Raw genomic sequence first — 14,623 nt, forward strand, 5'->3', positions numbered from 1 at the left:
AAGTTTAGCAATGTATATATTTCTTTATTATTCCATAATATTTTTCCACTGGACTCTTTTAGCACTGGAGTTACCTTCATGACCTCCTCTCCCCTTCTTTCCTCTCTCCCCTCTAGTCCTATCCATGTCCATACCTTCTTCATACACCTCCTTACGATCCCCTTCCATCTCCATCCACTCACAAATCACTTTATGCACAACCGCCTAAAAAGATTCAGACACTCTCACTGTCAGCCAGCGATCCTTGGTCTGCTTCCGATGGTGCGGAGGCTTGGAGGCGTGTGTGGACTAATGGAGGGGGTGTTTCCACCAGGCGTGTATGGAGGCCTATTTCATTCAGGGGAGGAGCCAGAAATGATGACGTAAGAAGCCCCGTGACCGCTTCGGGAAGCAGTACAGATTTGCCGGGAAATTCAACAAGTTATAAACCGCCCAAGCTCCATCGAAAATGTTGGCTTTTGAGTCTTGTGGTCAGTTGGGAATATGGAGAGAGAATAAAAACAGTTGTTTAAATGCCACTAGAATCAAAGAAGGATGACAAACTGAATCAAAACAACAAACTTGATGTCCATTTCATAAACATTAGATTACTGATTGTTGTTGGTAACGTCAACAAAACTTTGATAGCACAAAGGTTGGTGCGTTGGCCTTTTATTCTACAAGACGTGAGTTCCATTCTTGGCAACGTCAGTTCCCAATTGTGTTTATCAATGGAAAACAATACACTTATTAAAGTAAAGCTTTCCATATTAATTATTTTTAAGCAGCTACCAGAAATCCATAGCTGGATAAGGAAGAGGTTTTGTCAAAAAAAAAACACAAAAAAACGAATAGTCTAAAAGCAAAACTAAAAATGAACTAAATCTCCTCTGTTCTGTACATCATTGTCCAAGTGACATTATATTGTCATCTTCCTCTTTATGCCATTTCCTCAAGGTGACAGAAAAAACATGATACAACCTGCCTATCATGTGATTCTACCATGTTGGCAAAATACAAACACACAATATATTGACATATATAACACATAAAACATGGAATTAGAAGTGAACAGTACCCATCCCTACCAGCAAGTGTTGTTGTACTGGAAACTAATTTACAAACACAACTTCATCACACACAATACTCCACTATGGAATTGTTCTTATATTAAAATGAGAAACAAATCCATCTTTGTACAGCAATGGTTTGAAAAAGGCATTTGGTCACTGATGCACTTATTGAATGATAAAAATATTTTAATATTTGAAGATTTCATTAAGTAAGAACTGAAAATAAAAAAAAAAATTACACAATTTAAAAAGGCTTTCATTCAAAATATTCTAGTTACTGCATTTGTATTTATTTATTTACTATTTCACCTTCTTCTTATCTTTCTTTCTAAGGCAAAAACATTAATTTAGGAAAAAAAAAAAAAAAGACGGAATTGACCACTTAAAATAATATGTTGGATGTTGTTTTGCAATTGAAGACAACACTTGTTGGTTCTGTGACTGTGAAACACAATAAACAGTTTATTTTAAGAATGTATGCAAAGTAAATCTCTGTGGGATGATGTACAATATTGGCTTTTGTCTGACACTCCAAACTTTGACTGATATTGATGTCGTTTTAGGGATGTTGAAAAAAAAAAAAAAAACATTGAAAAAAATGTTTAAAACACAATGCTGGATTTATTTGATGTATCCACAAATGTAAGTTTGTAAAAACAAAACCATCTTTTCACACACAACTCAGCCATTTTCTCTCACTTTTATACTGCATAAAGGTCTGGGGACATACATATAAAACAATCACAACACAATCATCATAATACAGAGTAATAACGATAATGAATAAAATGGATGAATAGAGACCCAACAAATGGTTTAAAAAGACACATTTTAAAATTGTATAAAAGACAACTGTTCAAATGATGTATAAAGTAAATAATAATATGCTTCCTGAAGTGGTCCAGAAGATGTTTCAGATGTGAACCAGTACATATGTATATCATATAAAGGTGATAATCTATGGGATTATTAACAATTAGAAGTACAAATAAGTAATAATTTTATATTTCAAACTATGTAATCTATAAATGTAGAAGCATATTAAAAAGATTGTTGGACAAACAACAATGTCACACATGTTATATGTGCTGATGTTGTTAGAAAGTCAAAATGAAAGTCTGGACAGTTTATTTCAAATCCTGCAGTTTCATTTGCTGCTGCTGTTCTCACCAGCACACTTGTGTTTCTTACACTGGTACTTAGAAGACAATCTTTCACCACACACACTGCAACTCAACACTTTCTCTCCTGGGTGTCTTCTCATGTGTGCTACAAGCTTTGATTGTGAACAAAAGCTTCTGTTGCTGATTCAACAGGAATGTGATTTTTCACCAGTGTGTGTTCTAGTGTGTGCTTTCACATCTGTACTTCTTGTAAAACCTTCAACACAGGTTGAACAGAAAAAAGATTTTTCTTCAGTGTGTGTTCTCATGTGTCTTTTCAAACTCTGACTTTGTGTATAACTTTTATCACAGATTGAACAGACAAAAGGTTTTTCACCCGTGTGTGTTCTCATGTGCACTTTCAACCATCGACTTTCTGTAAAATCTTTACTACAGATTGAACAGACAAAAGGTTTTTCTCCAGTGTGTTTTTTCATGTGTCTTTTCAAATATATACTCTCTCTAAAATCTTTACCACAAATTGAACAGGAAAAAGGTTTTTCACCAGTGTGTGTTCTCATGTGTACTTTCAAATAGTGACTTCGTGTAAAACCTTTACCACAGATTGAACAGACAAAAGGTTTTTCACCCGTGTGTGTTCTCATGTGTACCTCCAAATGTTGACTTTCTCTAAAACCTTTACCACAGATTGAACAGGAAAAAGGTTTTTCTCCGGTGTGTATTTTCATGTGTCTTTTCAAATTTTGACTTTCTCTAAAACCTTTACCACAGATTGAACAGGAAAAAGGTTTTTCACCAGTGTGTGTTCTCATGTGTGATTTCAAATGTTGACTTTCTCTAAAACCTTTACCACAGGTTGAACAAGAGAAAGGTTTTTCACCAGTGTGTGTTCTCATGTGTTTTACCAAACTTGAACTTTGTGCAAAACCTTTACTACAGAGTGAACAAGAAAAAGGTTTTTCTCCGGTGTGTGTTCTCATGTGTCTTTTCAGACTACAATGGTATTTAAAAGTTTTGTGAGAGTGAGAAGATGTGAAGTGAGTGTTGTCAGTGTGACATGTCTTATCATCTTTAGAGTCTTCATCATCAGTGTCAGGAGAGTGTGACGTTGTGTCCTCACTATCTGATAGTGGAGCTAAGAGCTTGTCTGCTTGTGATCCTCCACAGTGGTCTCCATCAGCTTCTGCTAAACTGCTGCTTGGAGGCTCCGCCTCTCTTTTCTCCTCACTTTCACCTTTGACCTCATCACCTTGACTCTTCACACTGATGAGGTGTCTCTTGTCTTCCTCTATGAAGTGGGGGTACAGCCGCTGTTTTTCCTCCACTTTAAAGTAGGGGGGCTGTGGCTCCTCTTCTTTCACGTGGAGGTACTGTGACTTCTTCTGCTTCATACTGGAGGACCCCTCCTGCTGCTCAGGTGGGCGATATTTTTCACAGACGTCTGCAGGACACAAGAAGACAAACACATGCTGGGATGGAAATAGATAAGATTTCACCAATTCAGATTTAATTTTCGATTCTGCTTTACGATTGGGTTATTTGTGGACTCACTTTTGCTTTCACATTCAGTAAAAAGGAGAAGAAACAGGTTGATTAGCATCAACTTTGACTAGTTGAGAAGTAACATGAGCGTACAAAGCCAACAGTGAGGTCTTAAAAGGCACAGATTTTAGGGGTCCCCCATGAGGTGCCAGAGGGCCCTAAGGACAATATTCTGCTATGAAAATATCTATAAAATAAAAATATTTTTGGCAAGAAATTAACAAAATACTACACGTTATTTTGTGGCAATTACAAAAGAATGTACAGTATAATTCTCAGGGCATTCAATCAATCACAACTGGACTGTTAAACTATATATATATATATATATATATATGTCTTGATTGGATTATCCAGAGAATAGTGCTCGATACCGTGGTAGAGCGCAATATGTAGGTGTGGGAAAAATCACAAGACTACTTCATCTCTACAGAGCTGTTTCATGAGGGGATCCCTCAATCATCAGGAGATTTTTCTCCTGATGATTGAGGGATGAAGTAGTCTTGTGATTTTTCCCACACCTACACACACATATATATATATATATATATATATATATATATATATATATATATATATATATATATATATAATATATATATATATACATATATACATACCCCGCCTTCCACCCAATTGTAGCTGAGATAGGCTCCAGATAAACGGTAGAAAATGGATGGACACATGCATATATAGAGTCACAATCAAAAGTTTACATACACCTGTAAAGAACATAATGTCATGGCTGTCTTGAGTTTCCAATCATTTCTACAACTCTTATTTATTTGTGATGTAGTGATTGGAGCACATACTTGTTGCTCACTAAAAACATTCATGAAGTTTGCTTCTTTTATGAATTTATTATGGGTCTACTGTACATGTGAGCAAATGTGCTGGGTCAAAAGTGTACATACAGCAATGTTAATATTTGCTTACATGACCTTTGGCAAGTTTCACTGCAATAAGGCGCTTTTGGTCGCCATCCACAAGCTTCTGCTTGAATTTTTGACCACTTCTCTTGACAAAATTGGCGCAGTTCAGCCAAATGTGTTGGTTTTCTGACATAAACTTGTTTCTTCAGCGTTGTCCACACGACTTTGGGAAGGCCATTCTAAAACCTTAATTCTAGCATGATTTAGACATTCCTTGACCACTTTTGATGTGTGTTTGGGGTCATTGTCCTGTTGGAACACCCAACTGCGCCCAAGACCCAACCTCCGGGCTGATGATTTTAGCTTGTCCTGAAGAATTTGGAGGTAATCCTTCTTTTTCATTATCTCATTTAAAGCACCAGTTCCATTGGCAGCAAAACGGACCCAGAGCATAATACAACCACCACCATGCTTGAAGGTAGGTGTGGTGTTCCTGGGATAAAGATCTCTCTTTTTCTCCTCCAAACATATTCCTGGGTATTGTGGCCAAACAGCTCCATTTTTATTTTATCTGACCACAGAACTTTCCTCCAGAAGGTCTTATCTTTGTCCTTGTGATGTCAGATGGAACAAAAATTGAGCTGTTTGTCATGTATATAATGTAATGCATTGTGGCCAATCAACTGAGAACAGTACGATACTACCTTTGAAAAGTGCCGCTTCTGCTCTCTCATCTGACTGCATACAAGCAATAACATCTTGAAGAGGAAGAAAGGCAAAAAACTACAATTCTACTGGTTAATAATAAGGGTGTGAAGTACAATATGACTTAAAAACTTTTTTTTTTTTTTCCCCTTGGCCTCAGTCTGCACCCCCACTCCAGGGCCCAGGCTAAGACCGATTTTTTAATTTTATTTTAATCTTCTATTTTTTTCTTCCCCCCACCCCCCTTGTTTACCTGTATGTCATCTTTTTTGTAAGGGGCGCTGGAAGCCGGCAGACCCGTCAGCGATCCTGTTCTGTCTCCCTGTAATGTTTGTCTGATCTTGAATGGGATTGTGCTGAAAATTGTAATTTTCCTGAAGGAACTCTCCTGACGGAATAAATAAAGTACTATCTATCTATCTATCTAACAATAAAGGTGACGCTTTAAGCAGGGATGCACCGGGTTGCAAGTTCTGTTTTACACCTTCCCTGCTTGTCGGCTCCCAGACCGTAGTCGAGGAGAGCAGGGGAGACCTTTCACTTTGGTCGGAATGATGAGGCCATCAATTAGTTACAACTTGCTCACTTTATTTATAATTTCCACAGGGCACAACCGGACATCCAACATGCTATTGACAGTCCTGCACATGCTAGCACTACCTCTCCTAACTTGCCCACTCACTTACTCGTCACGTACCCCACATACTGCCATTCTTAGAGGAGCACACACCGAATGCTACTATCACAACAGCTGCTTTAAAGGGGAACATTATCGCCAGACCTATGTAAGCGTCAATATATACCTTGATGTTGCAGAAAAAAGACCATATGTTTTTTTAACCGATTTCCGAACTCTAAAAGGGTGAATATGGCGATGTAAACGCCTTTTCAATTGTTCGCTGTCGGAGCGATGACGTCACAACGTGACTTTAAAACGTAAAGCAATCTGCCATTTTCTCATACACATTACACGCAGCAAGTCAAATCAGCTCTGTTATTTTCCGTTTTTTCGACTGTTTTCACTACCTTGGAGACAATATGCCTCGTCAGTGTGTTGTCCGAGGGTGTAACAACACACACAGGGACGGTTTCAAGTTGCACCAGTGGCCAAAAGATACGAAAGTGGCAAGAAATTGGACGCACATTTTACCGACGACAGCGATGCTACGACAGAGATGGCAAGAATTTGTGGATATCCTGCGACACTCAAAGCAGATGCATTTCCAACAATAAAGTCAGAGAATGTTGTGTCACATGCGGTTTGCATCTTCCTCCGCTGCGGTTCCACCCAGAGGGCCCGCTGACAGCGCAGCCGGACACGCCCCCACGCTCATCAAGCGGACCGCGCCCACTCTCCGCCGCAGCTGGCCGCAGTCTACACCTGTGAGTGACGACGTGAGCTGCTTAAAAGACCAGTGGACCCAGGGATCCTGGCGGGAACTTAGTTCTCTGTTGAAGTACAAACTCTCCGTCACCTGCAAAGTGAGCTGTGCGTCTCACTCTTCTCCGGATCTCCTTCGTCCTCAGATTGCTTCCTTCGTCCCTCGACTCCTCGCTTCCTTCCACGGACTACCCTGCCTGTCTTTGCCCTTATTGGACTGCATCGCGTCTCTCAACACGCACCTCCAACACTTTGGTAAGACACTCCAGTTAATCTATACACACATAGTCTTACAACACACTCTTGGGTTTTTTGACACACACATCATTCTCTAGTTTATTAGTATTGTTATTATTATTATTATTATATTTTGTATTATATATGTATATACTATAATATATATATATATATTTTTTTTTACTTTGTATAAGAATAAATCTTTGGACATTAATGCCATCTGGTGTCCGTCCGTCACGTCTTTAGTAAACCATAACAGAGAAATCCCAACGGTGAGTTTTGTTGATGTTATTGACTTATGTGCTAATCAGACATATTTGGTCACAGCATGACTGCAAGCTAATCGATGCTAACATGCTATTTAGGCTAGCTGTATGTACATATTGCATCATTATGCCTCATTTGTAGCGATATTTTCATCCAGCCCTTCCCTCCACCCACATTTAATGCCAAACAAACACTTACCAATCGACAGATTTAAGTTGCACCAGTGGTCAAAAGATGCAATCGTTGGTTAGGTGGCGATCGCCGAATTCGTCCTCGTTGCCGCTGTCTGTCGTGATATGATTAAATAGCTTCAGTTTATTCTTCAATTTCTCTTTTGCTATCTGCCTCCACACTCCAACCATCCGTTTCAATACATGAATCGCTTACGGCGCTGAAATCAGAGTCTGAATCAGAGCTACTACGCTATACTTTTCTGTGCTATCCGCCATATTTGTTTTTGTTGGCTTCACGAAGTGACGTCACAGGACAATAGACGGGTGGCTATAACGACGGTTAAAATCAGGCACTTTGAAGTCGTTTTTTGGGATATTGCGTGATGGGTAAAATTTTGAGTAAAACTTCGAAAAATAAAATAAGCAACTAGAAACTGATTTTTATTGGTTTTAACCCTTCTGAAATTGTGATAATGTTCCCCTTTAAAACATGCCTCCCCAAATGCGATGAATGTTAGCACCTTTGTTTCAAACTGAAGTCAACATTTAAATAATGAACAATCAGATCTGCACAAGGAGTTATAAAGAGTGACGTGTAATAATGTCATTGTTACACCAGTCCTGCTGTTCGGTCCGGTGAAGACTGCTCTCATATGAAACTTATCTTAACTACATAATGTCAGTTATTTGAAGTAACACACAAATTAATAACATTGATTAAAAATTAATTCCGTTAGCAGGGCTCGAATTTAACCAAGGCAACCGTGACAAAAGCTGCAACTGCCCTTGTGACTTGCCGTAATGCCCTAAAAAATTGACCAACATCGACGACAAGAACATGCCGTGACCGCCCTTGACTTTCTAGTTCAGGAGTTAATCCGGCTGTATTTCCAACTAGGACTTTCCCCCACGTCCCTTTGGGGGTGTTGTGGCAAAATGTGAATGCCTGCTGAAAACGTATTTCCTTCGCTGAAGCTGCAGTTTTGGCTTGGTCTGTCCACGGCGGATTACTAAGTGTAAGATAAACACTTTCTCTTCCTGGTTATTGTGTCGCTACGTGTTTGACATTATTTGAGACTTTATCGTGCCCGGAAAAGGACAGTTTGCCTCTTCTGTGGTATTGATGAGATTTAAAGGAGTGTTGTTAGTCCCATGTTGATGTGATAAAATCTCTTTCTTGTTTGGAAGATACACACAGCTGTAACTGTTATTTCTTCCTGCACATGATAAATATGTACAACAGGATTGGATGTATTCATTTATGTAAAATTGTCATTAAATGTAATATTGCCTGACAAAAAGTGATTTGACGTAATATTTTGATATTTACACATCGCATATTTACGGATGCGTATTTTACTAGAATACCCTTATGACCATTCCATATATCAAAATCAAGTACCTACTGTACTGTTTACTTGTTTAAATTCCCTGTTAGAGCAAATATCTACCCAAATGGACACTTTGTTGTTGACAAAAATTTATTTTAAGTAACATTTTCATATTGACATATCTTATCTCTGCATATTCTACGGGAATACCCTTATGGGCATTACACATATGTAAATCAAGTACCTACTGTACTTTTTAGAGCTAAAAACTACCCAAATTGCCACTTTGCTGCTGCCAAAAATTGATTCCAGATATTAACAATAATAACAAAATTGTCAGAATAATTGTACATAAGTTATAACACAACTTTGTGTTCCATTGAGTTCAGGTCCCCTGCTAGAAGACAAAAACTGTATTTCATCTTATCAAACAAAAGGCTTGTAAAACTCCACTGTGTGCGATGGGATGCAACATGGAGGTGTCGGTTTCTTTGATCTATTGACAGCCACAGGAAGACCTTGTCCTGACCCGAGATTCACGAAGCGGAGAGGGAGCAGACCTGGTGCAACTCCAGGCACCTTTTCTTTGAACTGTTTATGACTGAGTGCAAAAGCTGTGTACGGCCCCCCTCCCTTTAGAAACAGCTGCAGCTATGTAATCAGAAAAGACCCAAATAAAGAGGATGCGTGGAACTCCCTCGTCAGAGCGTGGTGGGAAACTGTACAAAGTTGCAGCCCAGACGTTTCTCCTCATGAGGTAAATAGAAACCAGTCTCTGTTTGATTTATTTGCTTCTTGTCTTTTCTAAGAGATGCCATCGGTGTTTGAACCTGACAAAAATGTCAAAGCATTACTCTAAAACACAACATTATACATTCTGAAAATGTAAACGATAGCAAAAATATACCTACATATTTCAGAAAATTTCACTAGCAAACACTTTGTTTAAAAGGTTTTTACTGCCTTTTTTCAGCCCTTTGAGACACTTGTGAGTTAGGGCTGTATAAATAAACATTGATTGATACTGTACAAAAATTCTAAATAACTGAAGAAAAATCACTGATAAACACTGGAAAACTGTCACTGAACGTCTTAGTGTGATGTAATTCTGTGACAGACAAATGGAACACAGTTTCCACATGGTGAGGACATTGATGGTCTGACTCACTGTCTTACGGATCACCTCAACTTCTGCCTAGACGTGACCTGCCCTGCCAAGACTGTTCGGTACTACCCTAATGACACACCCTGGGTAACACAGGAGGTTCAAGCTGTGCTCAACAAGAAGAAAGCTGCCTTCAGGAGTGGAGACAGGGAGGCAATGAGAGCAGCACAGCGGGAGAAGAAAGGACGCGTGAGGAAGGCTAAGGACAGGTAGCCAGGGACTGCAGATGGAAATTAGCTATATAGCTATAATCTGGAACAGAACATATCTGTCTTTGAGCTTAATGTTTCTGTGCATTGTCCCTTCAAATAAAGACTAAACTAAGCTACAGGAAGAAGGTGGAGCAGAACAACATGAGGGAGGTCTAGTAAGGTGTGAAAACCCTCACAGGCCACAAGACAAAGACCAGAGCAGTAGGGGGGACAATTGAGATGAATAACTTCTTCAACCGGTTCAACCAGCACGTGTCCTCCCCACCCCCCACTCCTCATCACAGCCACCCCCTCTTCTTCTCCCCCCCAGCCATGGTTGTAACCCCTTACTCTTCCACCTCCACCAGACAATAGATGGGTTTCCGCTAGCGGCGATTACCCATAATCCTTCGAGTCAGCCGCCATCTTGTGCAACAAAACTTTGTTTACTTGTCTGCGGCAGTTTTCTAAATATATTTCCACACTTTTGCAGCAACAATGACGTCCACTTCAGGAAATTTGAAAGAAGTCGTAAAAGTTCCCCACAGACAGACGCTAGATGCAAAGCCAGGTATTTACAGAAATGGAAGGATATTGGCGATAAAGATCCGTATGAGATGGGAAAGCACGAATTGAAAATGTTATCCGGATATAAGTTACGCCGACATCGTCAACTATTTGGTGAACAATGTTAGTGCCTACACTCTGGATGAGCTCAAGGGCTACAAGTCGCTCGAAGCGTACAATTACTTTGTGTGTGGATGGGTACAGGAAATGAAACTGGCTACAATGGAAGATAAATGTGTGCTCATCGCTGGTGTTCGTCACTCTCAGAGATCAACTGATATGTGTTTGGTGCCATGGGTCATATCAGAGAAGACGGGTCGTGTTTTATCAGGACACTGTACATGTATGGCAGGCATTGGCGAAATATGTTCACATGTTTCTGCATTGTTGTTTGCCATTGAAACGAGCGTCAAGATGCGGGACAACACCACAGTCACACAGGAAAAATCTTACTGGCTACTTCCATCTGCAGTCAAGAAAGTTGGGTACAAGACCATACAGGACATTAACTTCACATCCGCCAAGACAATGAAGAGAAAGCTAGACAAGGCAATCGTATCCGGAGATACACCGGCACCATTAAAACAGAGGAAACTACCGGAGGTACAGAAGGGGACACAAGATGAACTGTCAGACTTGTACAGAGAATTAAAATCCAAACGAAAAATTAAGCCTGTTTTACTTTCTCTGATTCCAGGATATGCTGAAGACTATCGTCCAGAAGCACTTGATAAATAGTACCCAAAAGTATTTTCAGAACTATATGATTCTAACTATGCAACTGCATAGTTTAGGGTTACTTGATTTAATTCATTCAAATTTTAATAAAATCGTCCAAAAATAAGCAGCGATTGCCTATATTATATATAGAAGGTTATATTTGTGCAACAACAACGTCAGACGTCGAGCGTTATTAAGTACAAGCACAGGCACAGTAGTTCCTCCTATGTTTTAATATCCATTCTAACCATAACACATTTTATCATCGATACAGAGAGCAACATAATTCAAAGTACCTGTTACAAAATGATCAGAGCAAACTTTATAATGTTGTTTTGCTGGATCAGGGGTAAATCCCACTCGATTGATTCTAGCTAGCCACAGGTTGCTCCTTTCTGTCGACAGTCGCTCGGTTTCTTTTCCCTGTTTTACTATAACCTTAGGGATATCGTAGTACTTTGTTGTTCTTTGTCCTAAATTGGCGCGGTTTACACAGCCCCAAACGACACATGTGTGACCCATTCTCACAAAAATAACAACGGAGGCGTCCTTGGTTACGAGTGTTTGTTTTGACATACAAGATGGCGGACAAGGGAATTGTGGGACGGGTGTGACGTCATCGGAAACCCATGTATAGTCATCTCTGTGGACCAGATCAGAGGTCAACTGAGGAAACTGCATCCTAGAAACTATCTGATGCGCACCAGAATCTATCTGGTGTGCACTGCGTATTATTTAAGTACAGTCTTTTATTTTCCTACTTGCAAACACAGTGTTACTGTTCAAACTGTGTGTAATGCAACAGTATTTAAAATGATTTAATATACTCTTTAAATAATGTGTCTTCCTTGTTTTTAATGAATAATTAAGGCCTACTATGCTACTGTATTTTAATGCTGTTCATGATGGTGGTACTTGGAAATCCAAGTATTTTCTGAGGTGGTACTTGGTGAAAAAGTTTGACAACTACTGACGTAGTGACGTAAACTACATTTGCAGACACCATTTTGTTATACCCAAACAGCGTCTGCTCATACATCGCGCTTCCAACGAGATCCCCCTTTGAGTAAAAAGGTTCCACAAATGTTCACGTTATACCATCTCATCTTATTGTCCATCATGTGAATGTTTGAAGTGGAACTAAATGTGATCTCTGAAAGGGGTACACATTATTACCAAAGCAGGGCCCCCATCCACATATACAATACTACTACATATCTGATGAAAAACAACATTAGTTTTGTTTTTTTAATTATAAGTGTGCCAAACCACCTCTATTTGGACATTATCTAATGCAGGGGTGTCCAAAGTGCGGCCCGGGGGCCATTTGCGGCCCGCAGCTAATCGTTTACCGGCCCGCCACCCATTCTGCAAAGATTGCAAAATTGATAGTATTGCAATTCTTCATTTTTTTTTCCATTGCTCAAAACAAATGACAAAAAAAAACAAAAAAGTTATCACTTTAAAATGTTTTGTATAGAAAAAAATATTGCATATGTTGTGTGGTTGTCATATAAAAACATCAAAATTTGGAAAAAAGAGCATAAAATAAACAAAATAATAGTTCAAACTTAAAATTGACATATATATCGGAAGTTTATCTTGAAATTTAAGTGTTAAAAGTAAAAAAAAAATCTAATAAAAATGCATCACTTTATGAGTGGGGAACCTTTCGGATCTCAAATATATTTAGTAGGATTTTATTTGACTTTTCACTGTGATTACTCAAAAATATTAAATAATTAAGATCAATGATGTCCTGCATTATTGATCTTTGAGGGCTTTAATTGCTAAATAAAGAAACTCTCCTGAAGGAATCAATAAAGTCATATCCATCTATCTAAATACTGCATATTTCAGTTTTACTATAAAAAACAAAGTTATATTTGACGGAAAAGGCATAAAACCTTATTTGTTTTACTTTATATCAACCTCAAGTTGATATAGAGATTTACTGTAAGCCTTAAATAAAATAAATACAATAATAATTTGACCTTTTTTTTAACATTTTAGTGACTGAGACCCTCTATGCTCCCCAGGAACCCTAAGGATTAAAAAAAAAATCCATATATGTTGTTATGGTTGGAAAATGAAAAATATCAAAATGGCCCCTGCATGCTTACATTTTTCCGTGTTCGGCCCTCTGTGGAAAAAGTTTGGACACCCCTGATCTAATGGAAATGACTGCTGCAAACACATCATGTTCATGATGAAATATAAAGTTAGTAAAGATGTGAGAGTAAGAAGTAAACAAACCTGTTCTGTGTAACACAACTTGAGCTTTCTTGAAAACAGCCTCCAATAGTTGACGTAGTCTCTCGTTCTCTTCTTTTGTTCGAGAAAGTTCCTCTTTGTACTCTGCTATCGTTCTTTCGCACATTTTCACACAACAAAGTTCCTCCTCATACTTTTCTATCGTTCTTTCGCACATTTTCACACAATCACAACACTTTACACTCACACTTGATCTTAACTAAGCGATGTGTTGATCAAATCCGCGTCTCTTTGTTAGCGGCTAACAAGCTAAGTTAACTAGCATGCTAAGCTAATTGGCGCGCTCAAACAACTATCAAGCTAAACGGGCCTAATAATGTCCAAATGTGGCTGAGACGAGTGGAGTTTATCCTGACACGGAAGATGAATAAAGTGTAGTTAGTAGCGATGTGAGGAGATGTGGCGAGGCTTAGAAGCGTGTGTGGAGAAAAGGAGGACTTTGCCGCAAAGCGCATGTCTTCCAAGCATGCGTCCGTAGGGGCGGGGCCTGAGTCATAGTTGTGATGTTTTGGGCTAGGGAGTATAAGAACTACACTACCCAGCATGCAACAGTGGTGACGAGCATGCGCGGTAGCCCCGTGAAGTGGTGTCGTATGTCGCCATGCAGACAGCTAGAATGTGGTTATGAGCACGCTGTGTGAGTCAACGTTGAACACACCTCGTCTGCATTTATTACAGTTAGACAGACAACACAATAAGTGCATTAAAAACACTACTAGTTAATTATTTTCATACATACATGATTTAAAGTAAAATACGGTTTATATATTTGAAATATAATTTTCGATTGATTGGTTGATTGATACTTTTATTAGTAGATTGCACAGTTCAGTACATATTCCGTACAATTGACCATTAAATGGTAACACCTCAATAAGTTTTCAACTTGTTTAAGTCGGGGTCCATGTTAATCAATTCATGGTACAAATATATACTATCAGCATAATACAGTCATCACACAGGTTAATACTCATAGTATATACAATTAATTATTTACATTATTTACAATCTGGGGGTGGGAT

The 14,623-nt window shown here is 38.9% G+C and overlaps 3 protein-coding genes across 3 annotated transcripts in view; 1 reads left to right on the forward strand and 2 right to left on the reverse strand.

Annotated features, from left to right (window-relative positions):
- LOC133547441 (uncharacterized) overlaps positions 1-14,623 on the reverse strand; it is a 146,793-nt gene that overhangs the window by 70,133 nt on the left and 62,037 nt on the right. The window lies entirely within an intron of this gene.
- The window catches only part of LOC133547439 (zinc finger protein 37-like), a 190,846-nt gene that overhangs the window by 62,748 nt on the left and 113,475 nt on the right, over positions 1-14,623 (forward strand). The gene's annotated exons all lie outside the window — the stretch shown is intronic.
- LOC133547438 (zinc finger protein 664-like) lies at positions 1,625-14,104 on the reverse strand. Its single transcript, XM_061893120.1, has 2 exons — positions 13,584-14,104; positions 1,625-3,617 (listed from the first exon to the last, which is right to left on the reverse strand). The coding sequence occupies exons 1-2, from the start codon at positions 13,756-13,758 to the stop codon at positions 2,362-2,364; spliced, it is 1,431 nt and encodes a 476-aa protein (XP_061749104.1). The 5' UTR covers positions 13,759-14,104; the 3' UTR covers positions 1,625-2,361.

Source organism: Nerophis ophidion, unplaced genomic scaffold (assembly GCF_033978795.1).
Source record: "Nerophis ophidion isolate RoL-2023_Sa unplaced genomic scaffold, RoL_Noph_v1.0 HiC_scaffold_106, whole genome shotgun sequence".
Taxonomy (NCBI): Eukaryota; Metazoa; Chordata; class Actinopteri; order Syngnathiformes; family Syngnathidae; genus Nerophis; species Nerophis ophidion.